Below are 22057 nucleotides of genomic sequence, written 5' to 3' on the forward strand. Positions count from 1 at the left end.
GAGAAAGTTAATGCAGAAATATCATACTCCCTAGAAATGCTAACCTCCCGTTATTGTAATGGAGATGTTAGCATGTTTTGGGGGCATTATCTTTCTGAATCTAACTTTCTCACTCATCATGATTCATTCATGATTATCCGTAATCATGGTAGCATCTACAATGTAGAAGTGTTCAGAAACATACTCTATTCTGATTTACAATAAAAGTGACTCCAAAACGTAACTGGAATATGGGACCAAATACTAAACCTTTGACTAAATTTAACACACTAAGTGAATTTGTCCAAATACTTATGACACCTTCAAAATGGAGGGACTAGATACATAGTGCATTAATTTCTAAATGATAAAACAGATATGAAAACACCCTCAAATAAAAGGTGACATTCTGTACTGTAGTATCATATAAAACGTTTGATCTCAGATCCAAAATGCTGGAGTATAGAGCCAAATTAAAAGTTGTAGCTTTACTGTCCAAATAAATACAAAGTACCTCCAGAATCTAAATTAAAACATTTTCTGAGAAATCGTATAATTTGTCAAAATGTTTGGATTGAGCTCTTCCAGCAGATCTTATGTTGTGGTTTGCAGGCTGTAAATGACAAAAGGAAGCAAGGTGCCGTAAAACAGGAAGTTATTCCTGTTGTTTTATGAACAGACTTTAAATGCATTCATCAAAGGATAAATGCACAAAACAATTATCACTTTCAGGCATACCAATAAAGTGCAATTATTACTCAAGTCCCAGTCCTCCAGAATACTGTGTTACCACTGACTTGTCAGGAGTTCATACAGACAAACTTCCATGGTAACAGCAAGATAACTTGTGCCAAGTGTGTCAAAAAGAAGCCTGTGACGTACACCACAAATGCTGTTCAAGTTACAAATGTAACTGAAATGAAAAAGCAATGTCAACTTAAACATGATTTTCATTGTTTTATTGGCAAACAAACCAACAACGTAAAACAACAAACCCACATATAGCAAAGAACATGGTAAAAAAATACATTCACGTTAATTTGCAGTAGATGACATGCAGACAGCCAAACAAACAGATAAAGACTATAGCTACAGGGCATATAGCATACACCCCAAAAATGTGAGGGGGCACAAAGTACATGAGAATGGCTGGGGGGTGTAAGTTGGAGAATTTAGAATTTTTCAAACCCCTGAAACAGTTTTTTACTGCAATCTAGAGCCATAATCATGCTTAATCCTATAAAAAAAAAAAAAAAAAAAAATTAGACAAGCTAGCTACTCTAACTTGATTTGATAGCTTTAAAATGGCTTTTTGTTTTGGTGGCTAGTTATGAGATTGGGAACCTATCTGGGCTTTGCCCCCTATGGGCATGACGCTTCTGAGTAGCTACTCCAATACAGGCCACGCTTCAATAGTTCAAACCCTCAGCAAGTGAGGAAAAACTAAGGCAACCAAAACTGTTCCCTTGGGCTGGTACAGGCCCAGACTGTGTCCACCTCAAACTCATTGTAAAAGTATGATTGTAATATATTGTGCTTATGGTGTGCTCCAATAATATATGCAGGGGCAGCATAACAATTCCCCCGTCTGGTTATGTCTGTCCCAAATGGCACTCTATCCCCTACATAGAGCACTACTTTTGGGAATAGGATGCCATTTGGGATCATTTGCTATTGACTATAATAGAACCGATTGTTGAGGGTGAGAGGAACACAGAGCATTCCAATTCACAGGGAATCCCTTTGACAGACAGTCAAGGCAGCACGAAACAGCAGCTTTACTAGCCACAGAATGAATGGGTTTTGGTCAATGATTTTTAATTACTTTTCACAGTATCATCAGCATGGCCAAATTCAACCTTTGAGGAGATGTCAAATTGGATTGATCATAATCTTGCATTGTAATGAGGGGACAGGACACTACAGGGCTTAGCAGTGCGAACTCCAGAATCTAAGGTGAGCCTTTTGACAGACAATAAGTACCGCTTTCCTGTCAAATTCCATCCAATAACACAGTGAGTGCATATAAGTTTCCCCTAACTGTAAGTCGCTCTGGATAAGAGCGTCTGCTAAATGACTAAAATGTAAATGTAAAATGACAAACAGCTCTTTTTGTTTTACTAAAATCAAAATCGACATAACAGTCCCTGTGCAAAACAAGAAAAGTCTCAAATGCATATTTAAATACACATTTTTCTCATCATGTCCCCCGTAATTTGCATCGTCATGACAAATCACAATGAAAGCACATTAATGTCACCATAAAAACAGTCTGACACATTATTGGGGCCATCACCTTCCATTTTCACAACTGCTCAGGTTACCTGGTGATTTGTATTTTTGGAAGCCCACTATAGCCATTTGAGTTGAGTAGATTAGACTATATTCACTGTGAAGGACAATGAATAAATTAAAACTGGTTTGCCATTGAAATCCAGAGACAGGGTGGTGTTCACAGTTAAGGTGGCTAATTTTTTACATGTGCACACACACTAACAGGTGACTCTTATAAAGACTGGTGAATTCCTCCTCCTGCTAAGGCATAAAAGGTGGTTCTAGTGACATCACAGTCCAAGAGCTTCTGTAGACTTATTTACAACCAACACTCAGTGGGGCTTAACGGCAGCCCACTATTTACATCCAAATTATGCAAAAGAGGTATGAAACATACAGTATGTACATTCAACTCTGATTCAGCTTTCAGCTCGACCGCCCCCAGCATCTGGAATGCCCTCCCGGACCACCTGAAGGCACCACAGACTCTGCGTTCCCTTAAAACAGGCCTAAAGACCTTTCTCTTTAGGAAGGCTCTCTGTTGATAGCTGTGCTCCTTGGTGTCCTTGTCCTTTGTAGTGTCAGCTGGGTTGTTTGTCTCAGTTACCCTGTCTAGTTGTGTAAATCTTATGCACTTTGAGATTAATCTGTATAATAAAAAGCGCCTTACAAATGTAATTATTTTACAAGTAAATACAAAATTTACAATAAAAAGAGGTTCAACAAAGCTTAACGCCCCGTGAAATAAAACACTTTAAAATAGCATAGTAGTTATTTAGGGAGATCAAGTTTACCAGCGCACAACATTTTCATAACATCCACCACAGGTAGAAACTTTGAAAGCTGCCATCTGTGCTCTTTGGAACCAAAGAAATAAGTGTGGATCACTCTAGTTTTCCCATCTCGAAAGAGTGATCGAAATCAACAGCAACTAAACAACAGTCATTAAATCAAGACAAAATAATGAACTACATCTTCTATTCAATGAAAGCACTGCACAGAGTATGAGTAACGCAAAATAAAAAGAGCACATTGTGACACATTCACAACTGGCCTGAGACGACCAGAAAGATGAAGGATTGGCTAGTCCCTCCTAACTCCTCTACAGTACCTCTCCATTCAGTCTGTGTCAATGGAGGAGACACTGACTGATCTCTGGTGTGGTCACTTAGGTGAACGGGTACTAAATGTACCGGCAAGCTCTGCAAAGAGGGAAGAAGTGGCGATACACACACGCCTGTGAGGACATGCAAAGCAACTGGGTGTGACGTGTAAAACGGCTAAGAGTGATACGTAAAATTACAGAGTAATCAGTATGATTATTTTTTTAATGAGGGAGAGTTCAACAGCAAGTAAGTCTATCAAAGAATGCCATCATCTTTTCAAATGTGTGGATATTTTAAGCAAATAAAAAATGTCCACTTATCAAACCAGTAGCCATCGATACTTCACCACATACTATACACCAGGACTCTCTAACCCTTTTCCTGGAGAGCTACCGTCCTGTAGGTTTGTCTCCAACCCTAATCTATCACACCTGATTCTAATAATTACCTGGTTGATAAGCTGAATCAGGTTAGTTACAACTGGGTTTGGAGCGAAAACCGACAGGAGGGTAGCTCTCCAGGACCAGGGTTGGAGAGCCCAGCTATACATCATGAGATACTGAATAAGATGACTAATTGGAGACCACCAAGTCTTTACATATAATACAGATATTCAATTGTGAATGCCCCATGGCCACTGATACACAACACATTTACTTCCTAATTCTCAAAAAGGAATTCTCTCCTCAGTAAACTTGTGAGACGGTGCCATTTCTTCTCTCTCTCCAAATAACACATTGATGTGCATTTTATAACCAAAATAGATTTAAAAATTGGTGAAACGCACTGTGTGGGCTCAGTAACTGTGGTGGAAATAGAAGAGGTTAGAAACAAACAGGCTACTAGTCAGCGAGCATCTCTTCAGCCTCTGCATCGAAAGGTTACATTTCACCTCCAAGACAATAGGGCATAGTGCAATTATGGGATTTTTGGGGGGGGGGGGAGGACGGAAGAAGTGATCAGGGAAGCACGGAACACAAGAGGGTAGAATTCGATTGAATGAAAAGATTGAGGGAGGAAATTGGTGCTGAGAGAAAGAAAGAAAGTCCCCCAGACATCGGCTCAGTGGCCCATGGTCAGAGTCACTGTTGAGGTCAACATCAACTGTTGTGATGATGCCAGTCTATCAGAGGGCTCAAACCTGTCCCTGTCCAAGTCCTGCATCCATCCATCCATCCAGGAGGAAGAGGAGGGAATGTCATGAAGCTAAATTACTCTTCCCCTCAGTTCGCAGTGCCCGTCAGACACTGTCGGAGTATACTAAGTCTCTTACACAGACTCATTCCCTTTCACCTCCCCCTGTGAAGTTCAGTACTGTCAAAATCTCCCTTTGGCTGCCATGAGGTGTGTGTGTGTCTGTTGTCTCTTTCACAGAGTCTTCTGATGCCCGTTGGCCGCGAGCTTCCCAGACTCAGGGTCTGTGGGGCTGTTTGACAGTTGTAATTTATCCAGACCTGGTCAGGAAGAGATAAGGGGCAGAAATTTCATTAAAAAACACACAGTTAACCTTAGAGACGAGGAATATATATATATTTTTGAAAACTACTGCCTCTGTCGTCTGACATTTTCTACATCTGACATCCTGGGCCTGTCACAACAATCTTTAGAGACTTTCCCCCTTCGCCTCGTCATCTTCACATCAGTCCAAAGGCACAGTGGATTCTGCCACCATTTCCTCCACTTTGTCATTCAAGGTCTGTGTGTGACAAGAATCAACACTAGGCTATATATCTCTCTGGATGTAGCCACAGTAGGCATATTGCTGCCTAGGTTGCAGAGAATGCAGACTCAGGCAGCCTTGGAACAGGTTATGAGTTATGACAGAAGTCGCCATCTCCCTATGACATATGTCATTTGGATTGATTTTTTACTGAAATGACGAAAAAACCAAAAGGTTAACTTCTCGTCAGTGCAAATAACTATGGTAAAAATGAGAGAACATTCAATCATACAGCATTCATTTGGTTCAGATAATCTGAGCATAAAGCGTATAATAATAATACAACTTTATTCATTTGGCACAATTCATACATTTTAGTCATTTAGCAGACGCTCTTATCCAGAGCGACTTACATGAGCTTAAGGGCACAGACAGATTTTTCACCTAGTCGGCTCGGGGATTAGAACCAGCGACCTTTCGGTTACTGGCACAACGCTCTTACCCACTAAGCTATACTGGAACATAGGGGTTTATTATGAAACTTCACACTTATTTGCACACTTATTGGCGACATATTTTCATGTGAAGAGACAGCAACTCAATGTGCTGTACATATAAATAATACAAAACAGAGAAAGAAATATGGTAAACCGGTAAAGCAGCATAGAATGCAAAAAAGAAGGACAAACAGGATAGAATATTAAATAGAATATTAATAAGATATTAAAAGAAGACTAAAGTAAAATACAGATACAACTACAACTACTGAGACGAGACATGACGGTGTTATGTAGCTTTCCAACAAAGTTTGCTTGATCTGAACGGTCTAGTTTCCAAGTTTCAACATGTCAAATCTTAGCAAAGACGTGAGACGACACTTGTCAGTTTAGCCAATCAAAGAACAGTGCGCAGACGTTCTGTGTTTAGCCAAGCAGACAGCTGGCTGGCTATTTTGCTGTAGTTAATAGCTAGCTTAAATTGCTGATATTTTTCTGACAGGTCACAAAGTGTGCACTGTTTCTGGTGCATGTATTGTATGATACTCGTTTGCTGAAACCCTTTGCTACAAACAACCAGTTGCAACTTTGTTTCAAAGCTTTATCACGTCATTGTAAAGAGGCACCTTTACCGTAGAAACAGTCTCAACCGAGTATCTATTATTTTTTTTATCTTTAGAAAGCTGTTATACAACACAAAATTCTAAAACTGTCTAGTTTTGTCTCATCTCTCCTTATGACGGCTGTTGTATTCTGTACCAGGCCTTAACCCTCTAGGAGTCTAAGCCAGGGGAGGGTTCTAAGATAACATATGGAATTGTTTTAAGATGGTCATACCAAGGATTATTTAGTCCTTTGATTTTGAATTTTAAGACTCTCAAGTTATCAAAAATAAAATAAAATTATTGGATGAAACATTGAATTTGGAATTACTGCTATTATCCAATAGAAACGCACTAAATAACAAAGTCATTACATGGAACAGATAGTCCCAAAAAAATGTCCCCCAAAAGATCTAAAGGAAGTTTGTTCTGAAGTGTATATCCTATATCTGAGAGATATAAGATCTGGATTTTTTTCATTTTTTTTTTCATGTATTTATCCCCTTATTTTAGGCATTAAACTATCTCCATATACATTTACATTTTAAACGTCCATATAAACGTCCATCATTTTTTTTAAACTGGTGCCGGGGACCTTCAGACGAGTCTAGGTCCGGCCGGCCAGCCAGACAGGTCCGGCCGTCCGCAAACGGAGATCACCATCTTTTTCGTGAGATTCTCAGCTTTCCACAGAGGGGTCATATTACTGTGTAGCCCAAACCGTTCGGATGCTACATACAGAAATTGGCAGAAGAGGCTGTACCGACTTCAGACGAGTCTTGTGAAGCTTTTGGCCATCCTAGAGCAAAACGGAGAACACCATCGTGTTCGTGAGAGTCATCTTTCAATAGAGTTTGTAGGCCAAACCGTTCTGACGCTACATACGATTTTGTGAGAAGACCGGTTTTTGGGATGTCTCATGGTCTGACACGCTCTAGCTCTACCACCTTTCACTGCAGATGCAGAAGGGCGATATCGGCGGATGCGGTGGATTGAGACGTGGCCCATGCAAAAAAACATATCTCCAGCTTAAACAGATGGATTTTAATGGTGATTTTTATTATTATGTTAATTCAATTTCATTGGGGCGCAACCATTGTAGGCTAAGGGTTAAGAACGGGACACACCATGAGTCGAGGATGACCCCTAAGTTCCTAACCTCCTTTTTACTAGTGCCAGGTGACCAAGTTCGCTGTCCCCTCTGGACTTTTAAGCCAATCACCAGATCCTCAGTCTTGTCCTCATTCAAATGTATAAAGTTGTTGGACATTCATGTATTAAGGCTCTCAAAAACAACTAACCTATCAGTTGATAGCATTAGGGTCATCTGGTTCTACACGTATGTATAGCTGTGTGTCATCTGCATAGATATGAAAACTGACACCATGTTCACAAATTATTTTGCCTAGGGATAGAATAGATCCCACAGGTGATATCTGCCCTCCATAATACATACTTCCCCAGGCTTACAAAGCTGTCTCCCAGGCAGATAGGGGTGAAACCATTTTAGCAGTGTATCAGAAAGACCAACCCATTTCTCCAGACTACTATTTCTACCAATATCTTATGGTCAAAGGTATCAAAAATGGCACTCAAATCTAAGACACTGTACAGGCGGAGGATTTAAAATGCTCTTTCATTAATCATGGAAAACTAGCTCATAATGGTGGGAGGCCGAGTTAGGGGAGAATCCGGTTCAATATTGCAAAGAGACTGCACTGCAATGCCATAGCTTATGTTAGCCATTTTTACATGGAAATATAACGCAAACTCCTCACATTTAGACGATGAAGCCTGGTTGAGCCAGTCGGCCGCCGGGGCTGGGTGAAGTAAGCGATTAACAATTGAAAACATTACCCTTGGATTTTTCTTGTTGTCTGTAATAATCTTTGAGAAGTGGGCTTGCCTTTCTTTTTGTACAACTTTATTATAGATAGCAATATGTTCTTAAAGAATATAGAAATGAATCTGTAAGCAATCAGTTGTTGAAAACAGTATCCTCGGATTGTTCTCATTGCCTGTAATAATCTTTGACAAGGCTCAAGTATTGTATATAGCAATGCATTCTTTAAGAATGCTGGTAACTCAATAAAACAGTAATAATTTAATTTCTGCTTTGTTTGACATGAGTATATGAATATAAAGCTGTTACCTAATGCTTTCAAGAGTTCCTCTCGGACCGCTGAGGTGAACTTCCGGACTAGGCAGAGAGTAGTTACCACGGCAAACAGCAAGTTGTACGATAGGACGATATAGAAGTTTCCCAGCCAATTGAATCTCCCAAAGTCTCCGAGAAGATCAAACCTGGTGATACCTGTGAAGAGTGTTAAGATATTAAATAAAAGACCAGCAGATTCAATATTTAGCTATTTGAGTGGATGGATTTCATTAACGCAAAACAATCAAATATATCATGATGATTTTGAGATACTGGAACATAGGGGTTTATTATGAAACTTCACACTTATTTGCACACTTATTGGCGACATATTTTCATGTGAATATTCTAAAATCTGCATAAAAACAATATGCACCTTATCCCACCAGAGTTTCCATTAAACTGACTTGTTGTGGATAAAAGGCTGTGCGTGATGACGTAGTGCACGTAAAAATAATTTGTGCGATTAAATTCCAATGTACCGAATAACAAATACAAGTTAAATAGATTTCCATCTAATTTTCATCTCTACCGACGGTTTTGTCACAAAAACTAAATAGCAAACTTGACCAATCTGGTTTTGGCGCATGCTCTCTAGACAAGAGTTCACTGATAAGGTTATATGAGGAGATATGCGTAAGAGAAAACTCATTTGATTGATAATTGTAAGCCAAGCACCGATCGTCATGTCACCAGCATTCAAACAATAGCCTTAGCGCGATATTTAGCCTATTGGAAATGTCCATGATCACTGTGCATTTAACCACCATTTGAAGTTCATCATAACTTATTTAATCTGCCTATGAACTTGTCATGCTTTTCCACATTGTGGTTGTAAGCCTATACGTAACATATCATCACGTGACTCCACATTTACTTCGATATGATGGTTATTATATCAATATTTGCACATAAAAGGTGGTTCCACCGTCATTTCTCGCATAATACATTTTACAGACACAAAAAGATGTCCTGTTTCCACCAGCCTTGGAAACCTGTTTACTGACACCAGCTCTTAACCCTGGTTGAGTTATCTGTCTAAGTAATGTGTAATGTAGGCCGATCAATATTCTAGGATTCCCATTGAGATGTAGTGATGAGCAGCATTACATGATTGAACTTTATTGATGGACTAAAAACCAAGAGCAATCGATACAAACACAGGGCAAAAATGTTTTCTACTAAATCTGGAGAGAAAGCGAGAGCTTTATTCTTTCCCAGAGACAGGCGCTAAATATACATGTTCTTTTTCCAAACACCTTTGGCAAGACGAGCATTGTGTTTATAAGCACAACCCCTTCCCTTTCCACAACTGCATGGGGTTTCAGCGAATTAACTATTTAAGAATGTCTGTTCTTTCGACAGTTGAGGCACTTTGAAAAGTGTCTCTCTTCAATAGCCCAACTCTTTCAACAGGCAAGAAAGGCCAAATTGAAAGAAGGGCTTATACCCCAAAACCATTTGATGTACACTGCATACTAAGATACTCAGGCTATGGCAGATCCAGGATAGACAAACCCTTTATGTAACTGATTTAGCAGCCAATGCCACTCTTCCTGTAAAAAAGTAATTTTCATTGTCTGACAGATTACATATTATTCCTTTCATAGGAAACGGTTTTGTTTGTGGGATCGTATAGACAATTTGTTAGCGTGTAAAAACCGAGTGGAACAAAAAAATTAACTAAAGACACGAGCCACACCCCAGGCAGCATGGTTATCAATGGGACCACAGTCACCTGCACACATACACCTGAGTAAACTGCTCTGAAGTACACATATCTAATTCAAACAGTAAACAAGCAGAATCTTGTAGGTTTCCACTGTAGCCTAGACAGCTTGTGCAACTCATGGCGGGCGGGCCTGACCCCCAGCGAGAGGGAATCCTCCATTCAGGCAACTCAGAGCCATTCACTCCACTACCTGGCCCTATTATCTCAGGGATGAGCATTTTCCCTGACACGTTACTGTGCCAGCAGTAATATCATTGTGAAGTCTGCACAAGTAGTTTTGTGAAGTTCCGATTAAGTTCAGGCATTGTTCTGTTTGTTTATGATGTTTATGATTCATACTAAGCATACACTGAGTCAGTGGAGGCTGCTGAGGGGAGGACAGCTCATAATAATGTCTGGAATGGAGTCCATGGTATGGTATCAACCACATGGAAACCACAACTTTGATGTGTTTGATACCATTCCATGGACTCCATTCCAGACATTATTATGAGCCGTCCTCCCCTCAGCAGCCTCCACTGGTCTCAGTGTATGCTTAGTATGAATCATAAACAAACAGAACAATAATTCATATTCATTATATACATAGGCCCGTTTAATTTGTCTGGCTTGCCATTCCAAATAAAATGGAATATTTTTTGCTCATACAATTTAACAAAACAAGTCGTTAGATGTAGGCAAGGCCATAAGCAAATAGGTAAACTGGGATATGACTAAAGAGTTAATCAGGGTGATTTTTCCACAACTAGACAGGTATTTTCCTTTCCAAGGTAGCAAGATCTTATCTATTTTTGCTAACTTTCTATTAAAATGTATTGTAAAGAGATCATTTATTTATTTCGGAATATGAATACCTAATATGTCCACTTCACCGTCAGACCATTTTATTATAATAATATAATATGCCATTTAGCAGACGCTTTTATCCAAAGCGACTTACAGTCATGCGTGCATAAAAAAAATGTTTGTGTATGGGTGGTCCCGGGGATCGAACCCACTACCCTGGCGTTACAAGCACCGTGCTCTACCAGCTGAGCTACAGAGGACCACTCTTTAGTCATATCCCAGTTTATTGGTAAACTACACGGTAATGTAAAAGTTGTCTTTTTTTGTCATCCAATACGTAATATAGTAGTACACTTATCATAATTCGATTGTAATCCAGAGAGGTTAGAAAAATTGTCTAGATCCTCTATGAGGCTGCGGAGGGATCCAAATTGTGGATTTAAAAGAAAACATTCATCAGCGTACAATGACGCCTTTGTTTTTAAGCCCTGGATTTCTAGCCCCTTGATACTATTGTTGGAGCTGACTTTTATAGCTAACATTTCGATGGCCATAATAAATAGATATGCCGATAGTGGACAACCTTGTTTTACTTCTCTTGACAGTTTAATATTTTCTGAGAAGTAGCCATTATTTACTATTTTACACCTAGGGTTACTATACATAACTTTAACCCATTGTATAAGGGATTCTCCAAAATGTAAATATTCCAGTAATTTATATATAAATTCCAGTTGTACTTTATCAAAAGCCTTTTCAAAGTCAGCTATGAATACTAGGCCTGGTTTCCCAGATTTTTCATAGTGTTCTATTGTTTCCAGTACTTGTCTTATATTATCTCCAATGTATCGTCCATGTAAAAAACCTGTCTGATTAGAATGAATAATATCCGACAACACGTTACGGAGGAGTGTTGCTAATGCCTCGTTTCTCTAGTGGGGCCAGAGCCTTTTAGAGACACACTGGGATTCCGCTAGACATGAGCGGGTTTTCCAATTTCAAACCATCTGTCATGGCAGATCACGCGCTGCCTGCAGAGGCATCAACACCCCATTGTTTTCCTATTTATTTATCCTGGGCTGCTGCTGCTTCTTCTAGAACCTTCCAGAATGTTCCACCAGCCCTGGCCCGGCCAGTACAATAACATCTTCATCCCAAATGGCACCTTTTTCCCTATATGGTGCATAACTTTTGACTAGAGCCCTGTGCGCCCTGGTCAAAAGAAGTGCACTACATAGTTGAATAGGGTGCCATTTGAGTACCAACCTCATCTCAGTAGTAGTGGCAGAAAGTTCCCTTACGGAAAAAACGTATGATTTCACATGAAAAATCACAATTTCACATGTGAAACATGTTTTTGGAACACATAACATGTGACATTTTGCATGTGAAACCATGTTTTTGAAACAATTCACATAAGATTGTTTTCACATGAGATCATGTTGTCACATGTTTAGTTTCATGTTATCACGTTGCTTTACATGTGGTCACATTAACTTCACATAAGATCACAGGATCACCTGATCATTTGTTTTACCAGTCGTCAGGACATCACGTGATGGTCCCAAATGGTCCCAAACCATCATAAGTAAAGTAATGGTGGTTTTAAAGTACGCTGTTCAGCAAAAATATGACCCCACCTGGGATTTGAACTCACAACCTCCAAATGTAAGGTGCGCTGATCTTTCTGCTGTACCACAAAGTCGGTAACATTACCCTACACATTCATTACCTATAATACATCTCTGCACATAGAAAAAGAGTGCCATCTACACTTCTATTTTAGTAATCAGTTAATCTGACAATTCTCTCATCATTGATTGAATTTACTTATTTCAGCAATTTGATGGTTTTCTGTATCATTGTCTAATGTTCGTGAGGCATATTATTCTGTTTTAATGTTACTCCTGAATCACTATGATAAATATAATAGTTTATCTTGAGTGCATTTTTAAAAAAGCTGAGATTTACTTTGAAGTCCAAAGTGTGGGAATACAGGTGAAATCAGTCATTGACACAGACATGGTGGCATAGCAGAAAGATCGTAATGCCGTGAACCAAGTGGTTGTGAGTTCAAATCCCAGGTGAGGACACACTGAATAATAATTACTGTATAAATAAACATATGCAATGTACTCAAATATGTACATTGAAAACCTTATGTTAAAAGCACTGTGTATCATAACGACAACATTTTGTTTTCACATGTGAAATGTGGTGTTGCAAAAACAGGTTTTCACATGTGAAACATTACGTGAAATCATGCGATTCTCCACAAGAAGTCATGTGGTTTTTCCGTAAGGGTTTTACTGCTCTCAATAAAAAAAAAGAGAGAAAGTGACACTAACAGGAGGATAATTTACCCTGAGGTGGATTAAAATTCTTCAGTTGTAAATATTCTTCACTCTTATCATTGATTCCTGTGCTTTCCTTCAATGTTCTTAGTGTGAACTAAGTCACAGTGCATGCACCCAAGCTGTGATTGCATTAACATTGTTATTAAAACACGACAAGCATACCCAATATCAAAACATCAACCAACCATTCGATTCATCACAGTATTGATCAAATGTAGCTATTACCAAACTGTCATAGCTCACTGTGTGAGGTAATATTCTTAGATTTTTTTTATCCGGTAATGCCCGTGAAACCACTGCGCAACAATTAGATTAGGCGATTGCTTGAGTGTCTGTAAAGATGTATTTACAGCCTCTGTAAGCAGTTGGCGAACAGAGGGCCTTTAACCAAATTGCCTGTAAAGAGACGGGAGAGGGTGGAGAGAGACCGCAGTCAATACACCTTGTTTTGATCTCGGTTTGGTATTTGGAGAAAAGCTGATGGGAAGTAAAGGGGTTCTTGGCATTTGGAATGGCACCGTTAGCAGGAGAGGAGACTATGCTTACGTCCCAAATGGCACCCTATTCCCGATATAGTGCACTACTTTTGACCAGGGCCCATAGGGCTATATGGCATGTGTCTAGAGATGATGTAACCCCTCTTAGAAGAACCTGTCTTCTTCTGATCGTTTCACTTCAGCCAGTTTTTATCATCACCATTTGCAGAATGTAGCATTATGTATTACTGTGTGTATGTGGGCCAGAGCATATGAGCGGAGTGGAGCGGTGAGAATCTCAGCTCCTCGCTCACGGAGCTGTTCACCCCTCCGCTCCCCCCGCTCAAAGACACATCAGGCCAGTCCGCTCATTATCGCTCAGCGCTCAACGCAGTTTGCATCGCGCTCCACTCAAATCGCCCCCCGCTCACTCCAAAAAAGGAACAAAATCTGCATGTATTTCACTTTTAGCTTAAACCACAGCCTTACTTTATCTCCCCGAATTTGTTGCATACAGACTCATCTCGGATTATCCATTCTGTCTTGAAACGGGGATCTAACACTGACGCTAAAATGAGATGTTAATCAGTATAGTATATTCCATAGCGAATTGACACGTTGTTTGCCAATGTTTCTGCAAAAGCAGCGATGCCCATTGGAAGTGCAGCGTGAGTGTAATCGGTGAGCAGGGATTTGATTTCTGTGACAGCAGGGAGGATCATCCCCAGGTTCCCCAGCTCCTTCTGCATTTTGTCTGTGAGGTCTGCTAGTGGTGTCAGCACACTGACAAGGTGCGTCAGCTGCCGTACTTGATTCAGGGTGATGTTAGCAACATTAGACTTGAGTTTGTTTTACCATAACGGGTCTTTTTGGAACAACCGGATGAACGACTGAATCATCCGCAGCTGGCTGCTCCATCGAATGGCGCAGGCATTTGTGGGGCGGACACCTAATTGGTCGGTTTCCTCTGTGCTCTTGCGTACACTTTTCACCAGGTGCCCGACTTTCACTAACAGCCTATTAATGTTGTCGTGCTTGTTAACGGCGTTTTTGATCGCCAGCTGAAGCATGTGAATGGGGCATCTCAGATGTAAATTTGACAAAGTAAAGTACTGATTTATCATAGTTTCTTGGGGGAGTGTAGCCCGGTTGAGCTGCATCCCTTCGCGTTCTCCTTTACTCAGCGGTTCATAGTCCATGAAAATCATTTCAAAAAATGCTACATCCAGCTCTCTTTTTCTCTCCCTTGTTATGGTTGGGCCTTTGCGTGCAGTGAATAAACTTTTGAATTCCTCAACCCTTTTCTCTTGTTGCTGCTGCTGCTCCTCTCGCTCTATAAAATACAAATTCATGGACGACACAAATTAAATTAAACAGATGGATTCTGGGTCAGGCTTGAGCATGCTTCAGACTCGTGGTGTGAGCGAGCGAAATTGGAGCGGGACATAGGGCGACGCTCCGTCCTTTTAAAAATTCCGCTCTGCGCTCTGTTCAAAATCCGTCCGCTCCCGCTCCACTCCGCTCATATGCTCTGATGTGGGCCAAGTGGAATCCATCTCGTCTCACGATCCATTCCAAGTAAGAAGAAAGCCGTCGTGGTGATTACATTTGCGGATTCATTTTGATAATACATCCACTAAAATCGGTGAGAAAGGTGGCCTACGTATTCAATCGACTTTAGATAAGGAACGATAAATGACGACTATCTAGAATAGCATCTATGTAATAAATTGTAATTTTCTGAGATGGTTGTACTCTGTTTGATAGGGTGCGCCCCAAATGGCACCCTAATCCCTATATAGTGCACTACTTTTGCCCAGCCACGGTGTATTATCCCAGGAACAGCAGCCAGGCTGACAGGAGTGACCAGAGTCTCACTGTGCTTTTGGGGACACTGCAGATAAAAGTTACACAAACATACAGGGAGAGAAAAATTACTTCTCAATGGGGGTGGGGTTTCTAGTGTATGTTTTTGTCCTAAATGGCACCCAATTCCCCATGGTTAAAGTAGTGCACTATGTAGGGAATAATAGGGCTCTACACCCACCTTTTTTCACAAGGAGCACATGTAGAGCACCCAAAGAAATGTACGAGCACAATCAATGAAAAATATTTGAGGTAACAAGACTCGTGTATATGCGAGTAACATGGTCGCACTGTAGAGCCCTGGAATAGCTTGCCATTTAGGCACAGACTATATTCAAACAAACACACTTACATAACTGGTCTCTTTTAGCCGTCCGTTTCCCCCTCTGAAATAAAATGTGTTTATGGGACTTTTACCCTTGTCTGCACCCTGACTAACCCTGGCGTCGCTGCCACGGAGAAACGAGTACTGAGCACTCCCATTTCAGTAGCATTACAGGTCCCATGGCTCTCCTTTAAGAGAAGCTTAAATAAAACATGCCGTCTGTCCACCAGGATTACTGTACGAGCAGCAGTTATCATAGGGCATCAGACCCATTTTCTCCTACATCACCTCAACTCTTAGTGATGTTTGTGTTTATGTCAGACCTGGGTTCAAATACTTGAAAAATCCTTTCAAATACGTTGACATTTTGCTTGAGTCTGCTTGGAGTGCCAGATTGGTGGAGTTTTCTATTGGTTTATTAAAATTTACATTTTAGTCATTTAGCAGACGCTTTTATCCAGAGCGACTTCCAGTTAGTGAGTGCATACATTTTCCATACTGGCCCCCCGTGGGAATCGAACCCACAACCCTGGCGTTGCAAACGCCATGCTCTACCAACTGAGCTACAGGAGGATTTTTCAAGTAGTTGAAACCCAAGTAATCTGACTTATTTTGCTTAATCAATCATGCCCTCTGGTTCTGTACGATGTACTCCTGAGTGGCGCAGTGGTCTAAGGCATCGCAGTGCTAACTGTGCCACTAGAGATCCTGGTTCGAATCCAGGCTCTGTCGCAGCCGGCCGCGACCGGGAGACTCATGGGCGGCGCACAACTGGCCCAGCGTCGTCCAGGGTAGGGGAGGGAATGGCCGGCAGGGATGTAGCTCAGTTGATAGAGCATGGCGTTTGCAACGCCAGGGTTGTGGGTTCGATTCCCACAGGGGGCCAGTATAAAAAGAAATATATGTACAGTGGGGAAAAAAAGTATTTAGTCAGCCACCAATTGTGCAAGTTCTCCCACTTAAAAAGATGAGAGAGGCCTGTTATTTTCATCATATGTACACGTCAACTATGACAGACAAAATGAGAAAAAAAAATCCAGAAAATCACATTGTAGGATTTTTAATGAATTTATTTGCAAATTATGGTGGAAAATAAGTATTTGGTCAATAACAAAAGTTTCTCAATACTTTGTTATATACCCTTTGTTGGCAATGACACAGGTCAAACGTTTTCTGTAAGTCTTCACAAGGTTTTCACACACTGTTGCTGGTATTTTGGCCCATTCCTCCATGCAGATCTCCTCTAGAGCAGTGATGTTTTGGGGCTGTCGCTGGGCAGCACGGACTTTCAACTCCCTCCAAAGATTTTCTATGAGGTTGAGATCTGGAGACTGGCTAGGCCACTCCAGGACCTTGAAATGCTTCTTACGAAGCCACTCCTTTGTTGCCCGGGCGGTGTGTTTGGGATCATTGTCATGCTGAAAGACCCAGCCACATTTCATCTTCAATGCCCTTGCTGCTGGAAGGAGGTTTTCACTCAAAATCTCACGATACATGGCCCCATTCATTCTTTCCTTTACACGGATCAGTCGTCCTGGTCCCTTTGCAGAAAAACAGCCCCAAAGCATGATGTTTCCACCCCCATGCTTCACAGTAGGTATGGTGTTCTTTGGATGCAACTCAGCATTCTTTGTCCTCCAAACACGACGAGTTGAGTTTTTACCAAAAAGTTCTATTTTGGTTTCATCTGACCATATGACATTCTCCCAATCCTCTTCTGGATCATCCAAATGCACTCTAGCAAACTTCAGACGGGCCTGGACATGTACTGGCTTAAGCAGGGGGACACGTCTGGCACTGCAGGATTTGAGTCCCTGGCGGCGTAGTGTGTTACTGATGGTAGGCTTTGTTACTTTGGTCCCAGCTCTCTGCAGGTCATTCACTAGGTCCCCCTGTGTGGTTCTGGGATTTTTGCTCACCGTTCTTGTGATCATTTTGACCCCACGGGGTGAGATCTTGCGTGGAGCCCCAGATCGAGGGAGATTATCAGTGGTCTTGTATGTCTTCCATTTCCTAATAATTGCTCCCACAGTTGATTTCTTCAAACCAAGCTGCTTACCTATTGCAGATTCAGTCTTCCCAGCCTGGTGCAGGTCTACAATTATGTTTCTGGTGTCCTTTGACAGCTCTTTGGTCTTGGCCATAGTGGAGTTTGGAGTGTGACTGTTTGAGGTTGTGGACAGGTGTCTTTTATACTGATAACAAGTTCAAACAGGTGCCATTAATACAGGTAACGAGTGGAGGACAGAGGAGCCTCTTAAAGAAGAAGTTACAGGTCTGTGAGAGACAGAAATCTTGCTTGTTTGTAGGTGACCAAATACTTATTTTCCACCATAATTTGCAAATAAATTCATTAAAAATCCTACAATGTGATTTTCTGGATTTTCTTTTCTCAATTTGTCTGTCATAGTTGACGTGTACCTATGATGAAAATTACAGGCCTCTCTCATCTTTTTAAGTGGGAGAACTTGCACAATTGGTGGCTGACTAAATACTTTTTTTCCCCACTGTATTCACTAACTGTAAGTCGCTCTGGATAAGAGCGTCTGCTAAATGACTAAAATGTAAAATGTTCTCACACACACACCACTTTGACATGTTAATATCTTCACAAAATGGCAGAACGTTAACACTGAAGAGTTTAGATAACACACATATTCAAACTCCCTCTCCCCCATGTCTTCCTCCAGAGGGCTTTGGATGGGGGTGACCTTTATTCCTTTTCAGCATCACAGAGCAGAACCTGTTGATATTTTGCAAAGCTCCCTATGACTCGCTGTACGCCAACACACACACACAGACACACACAGGCGATTATGCTATTTAAACAGCTGTCTGCTCTCTGCGTGTTTATTAGTACCATTGTGATGGCGCTGCTACCCTGTCATTTTTCCCTCTCTTGCTCCATTCTCTTCTCAAATCGCCATGGCAAACTATGAAGGAATTTAACTTGTTAACCTTAACGGTCTGAGGGGGAGGCTGGGACGGCAGGGGATGGCTGAAGTTCTCTAACCAGCACTCATGGTCATTTATTTAAGACCGGGACTGGGATGGTCACCTCACCTCCCTTCATCCCTGCCCTCCAATTCGTTTGTCATAAAGATTATCCAAAAAAGTGCACTAAAGTCCTCAGTGGAAAATGTACATCTGTGCTCACCTATTGGTTCCATCAACTACGCTTTAGTGCGCTACATAGGGAATAGGGTGCCATTTGGGACACAACAAAATAAAAAAAGGTTGAATAAAAGGCAGGAGAGACTCACCAAGCGTTCTGGACATAACTGGCAGGGCTGAACTCAGCACCAGGATGGACACACAGCAACCAATGATCTACATGAGGGAGACAGACAGGGTTAGAGTCAGCAGGTATAGAATTTTAATTAATGAACTCGATTAACAAATAGATAGACCATGATGAAAACATTTGAGTGTGAGAACTGAGGGCGAGAATACCTTTGCAAGTCAGTGTGTGTACACACACACACACACACACACACACACACACACACACACACACACAGACGCGCACACACCTCTTCAGAGTAAATGGATTCCACATATTGTGCAATTAGTCCCTCTGAAGATGCTCATTACCAGGTTCTGCTCCTTTGTGGCTTTCAAGTCCTTTCACCTGGCTAGTTACAAAGCCTCACCGTTCCCCCTGCTCATTACCAAGTGAATGGCTGCCACCGTGGGCCAAACAGAGTACGTACACACACACACTGTTTTCCCCTGAAAATAAGAGGTCAACTGAACCATTCAGATTGAGGGCTGGTGAGGAAGACGTCAGAGAAGAGGAGTGAGATAGAGAAAGAATGAAAGCAAGAAAGGAAGAGAGAGAGAGGGCTGAAGAGGATGAAACAAAAGGAGGCCTAAATATATCACCTTCTTCGTGTGTGTGTGTGTGTGTGTGTGTGTGTGTTTACCGTTGTCATGGTCGTGTCGTCTTTCCTGGGAGTGAGGCCTTCAAACACTCGCAAGCTGTAGAAGCCGACAACTGAGGACACCATCAAGTAGCTGTTGCTGAATCAAGGACAAGAGATCCTTACGCTTGGGGCAAAAAAGCCTTAATATGGACATTTAGTGACATTTAAAGTGGCCAGTTGGCACCTTTTCACCAAGGATAAAGGTGAAAAGAGGTGACGAAACACGACAGAATGTCCCGGAAGGTGTCCCGCTAAGCTATGTCTTAAGTCAACACCACCAGTCCTAGGAATGTCACTCAGATCGCCATGGAGCAGGGGCCATATGTATCAAGTGTCTTAGAGTAGGACTGCTGATCTAGGATCAGGTTTGCCTTTATGATCACAATGAATAAGATTACATGGCCAGAGAGGACCTGATCCTGGATCAGTACTCCTAGTCTGAGACAATTCATACAGATATGGCCCCAGAGCAGAGGGGTCATTAAAAGGATACAACATGAGGATGATCTCGACGACGGCCTGGACGACTCCGAACGTGGACAGTGAGGTGTTCCCAAGTCCCCGATCCTGGAATGACCGACAGAGGGAGAGTGTGTTTTGTTGTTGATGTTTTGTTAAGGACAACTTAGATAGGACAGACGAGGAAAGATGGGATGAGAGAGTGGGCTGAAATAGCAAATGGCCTGGATTCAAACCCATGCTGCAGTGGTAGTGACCAAAAGGCTAGAAAAATCATCAAAATTAGGATTTCTCATTTGTCTTTGTGTAGTCGGAAGAATACTCAAATAATGCATTTATTTTACAGTACAAATAAACCATGAGTAAAATGATTGTACATGACAAAGTTCAAGTGAAGTACTTAGTGAGGTTCTGTAATCTGTGGGCATGTGATTACAGAAGGAAAAGTTCAAACTTGGCACAAATCAAAGTTCTCTCTTCAACCCAGACAGACATAATTAACCGGCTCAGTAATGGATGGAAAGCGATGAAAGAGAGAAAAGACTCCCTTTTTAAATCACTGTTGATCACACAATATGTGAACAGGTGTTCAAACAAGCAAAAAGGCATTGAAGTGCTTACAGTAAAAAGTATTGAACATAGAAAAACAACACAACAAATACTACAGCAAACATATCAAATATTTTCTGCCCGTCTGAAGTTTGTGCGGGAAAAAAGATACATCTATATATACACGCCACTAGCCTCGGCATCTGTGTGATATTTGCTTTTGTCAGACTTGGCACCGTAGCTGTTTACATTAACCACTGTGTCTCTGTGTTGGAGAGACACAGCAGAGGAAGACAATGTTCCTGTCCCAAATGACACCTTATTCCCTTTATAGTGCACTACTTTTCACCAGGGACCAAGGGACTCGTTTCAAAAGTAGTGCACTATATACGGAATAGGGTCCCATTTGGGACTCAACCAATGTCTTTCTCTGCTGTAGTGCACTACTTTGGACCAGGGCCCATGGGGCTCGTCTCAAAAGTAGTGCACTATTTACAGAAAAGGGTGCCATTTGGGACGCAGCTTGTCCGTTGGAGAGATCTATGCTATGGCACAGCAGCACAGGGACACGTTATTGTTCAGAGTGCTGCATTTCTATCAAGTTGAAAACTTCACCGGCGTCAACATCTAGGAGCTAGCTCGGACAGTATTCATACCTACAAAGAAACACTTGTTCATACACTCTGCACAAACTCTCTCGCACACACACACACACACACGCACAAACACAAACAAAGAGAGCAAAGAGAGAATAAAAAGGGAAGTCTGACAGGTCGTTTCACGCCTTTTTATGCAAGTAGCATCTAAAGGAGCTTACTGTAGACATGTGCTGCAGAGCCCTCTCAGGGAATTAGCACACAGCATCTGATGTCATGTATTAATAGTGGGAGGGGTTGTGTGAGGGAGAGGGAGTGTGTATGCTTGTGTGTCAATGTTATGGGAAAGGTAAACTCTTCAGGGTTACCGTTCTGCCATTTTGTAAAGATATTAACATGTTAAAGTGGCAGGTGTGTGTGTCTGTGTCTGTGTGTATGTGGCAGCTTTCTCATTCTGCCTCTTTTCAACCTAGTCTCCTTTGCATTCTAGTGTTGGGCTGGGGCGGGCTGGGGCAGAGGGTAAGGTAGGTGTTGGTCGCAGCCTGCCGTGGCTGGCTCATTCAGACACACCTTGGTGTGTTTGTTGCTTCTGGGATTAGCGGCGAACAGCACCTGTGTGCAGGTGAGGTCATGAGCCGAGTGCAGAGCGTGTACACACACAGCGGTCGGGGCCAGCTGGGCCCTTCAGGTGTGTCCCGTCCTCCTCCTC

The 22057-nt window shown here is 41.6% G+C and overlaps 1 protein-coding gene across 1 annotated transcript in view; it reads right to left on the reverse strand.

Moving 5' to 3' along the window:
• Positions 1-3563: 3563 nt before the first annotated feature.
• The window catches only part of LOC311149147 (limb region 1 protein homolog), a 65278-nt gene continuing 46784 nt past the window's right edge, over positions 3564-22057 (reverse strand). Inside the window, exons 13-17 of the mRNA XM_084186234.1 lie at positions 20238-20311; positions 19745-19835; positions 19082-19148; positions 8271-8432; positions 3564-4813 (exon numbers count right to left, since the gene is read on the reverse strand). Of these exons, the coding sequence (XP_084042360.1) occupies positions 4728-4813; positions 8271-8432; positions 19082-19148; positions 19745-19835; positions 20238-20311 (480 nt within the window). The 3' untranslated portion in view covers positions 3564-4727. The remainder of the gene's footprint in view (positions 4814-8270; positions 8433-19081; positions 19149-19744; positions 19836-20237; positions 20312-22057) is intronic.

Source organism: Coregonus lavaretus, assembly GCF_964263955.1.
Source record: "Coregonus lavaretus genome assembly, chromosome: 2".
In the NCBI taxonomy this organism is placed as follows: Eukaryota; Metazoa; Chordata; class Actinopteri; order Salmoniformes; family Salmonidae; genus Coregonus; species Coregonus lavaretus.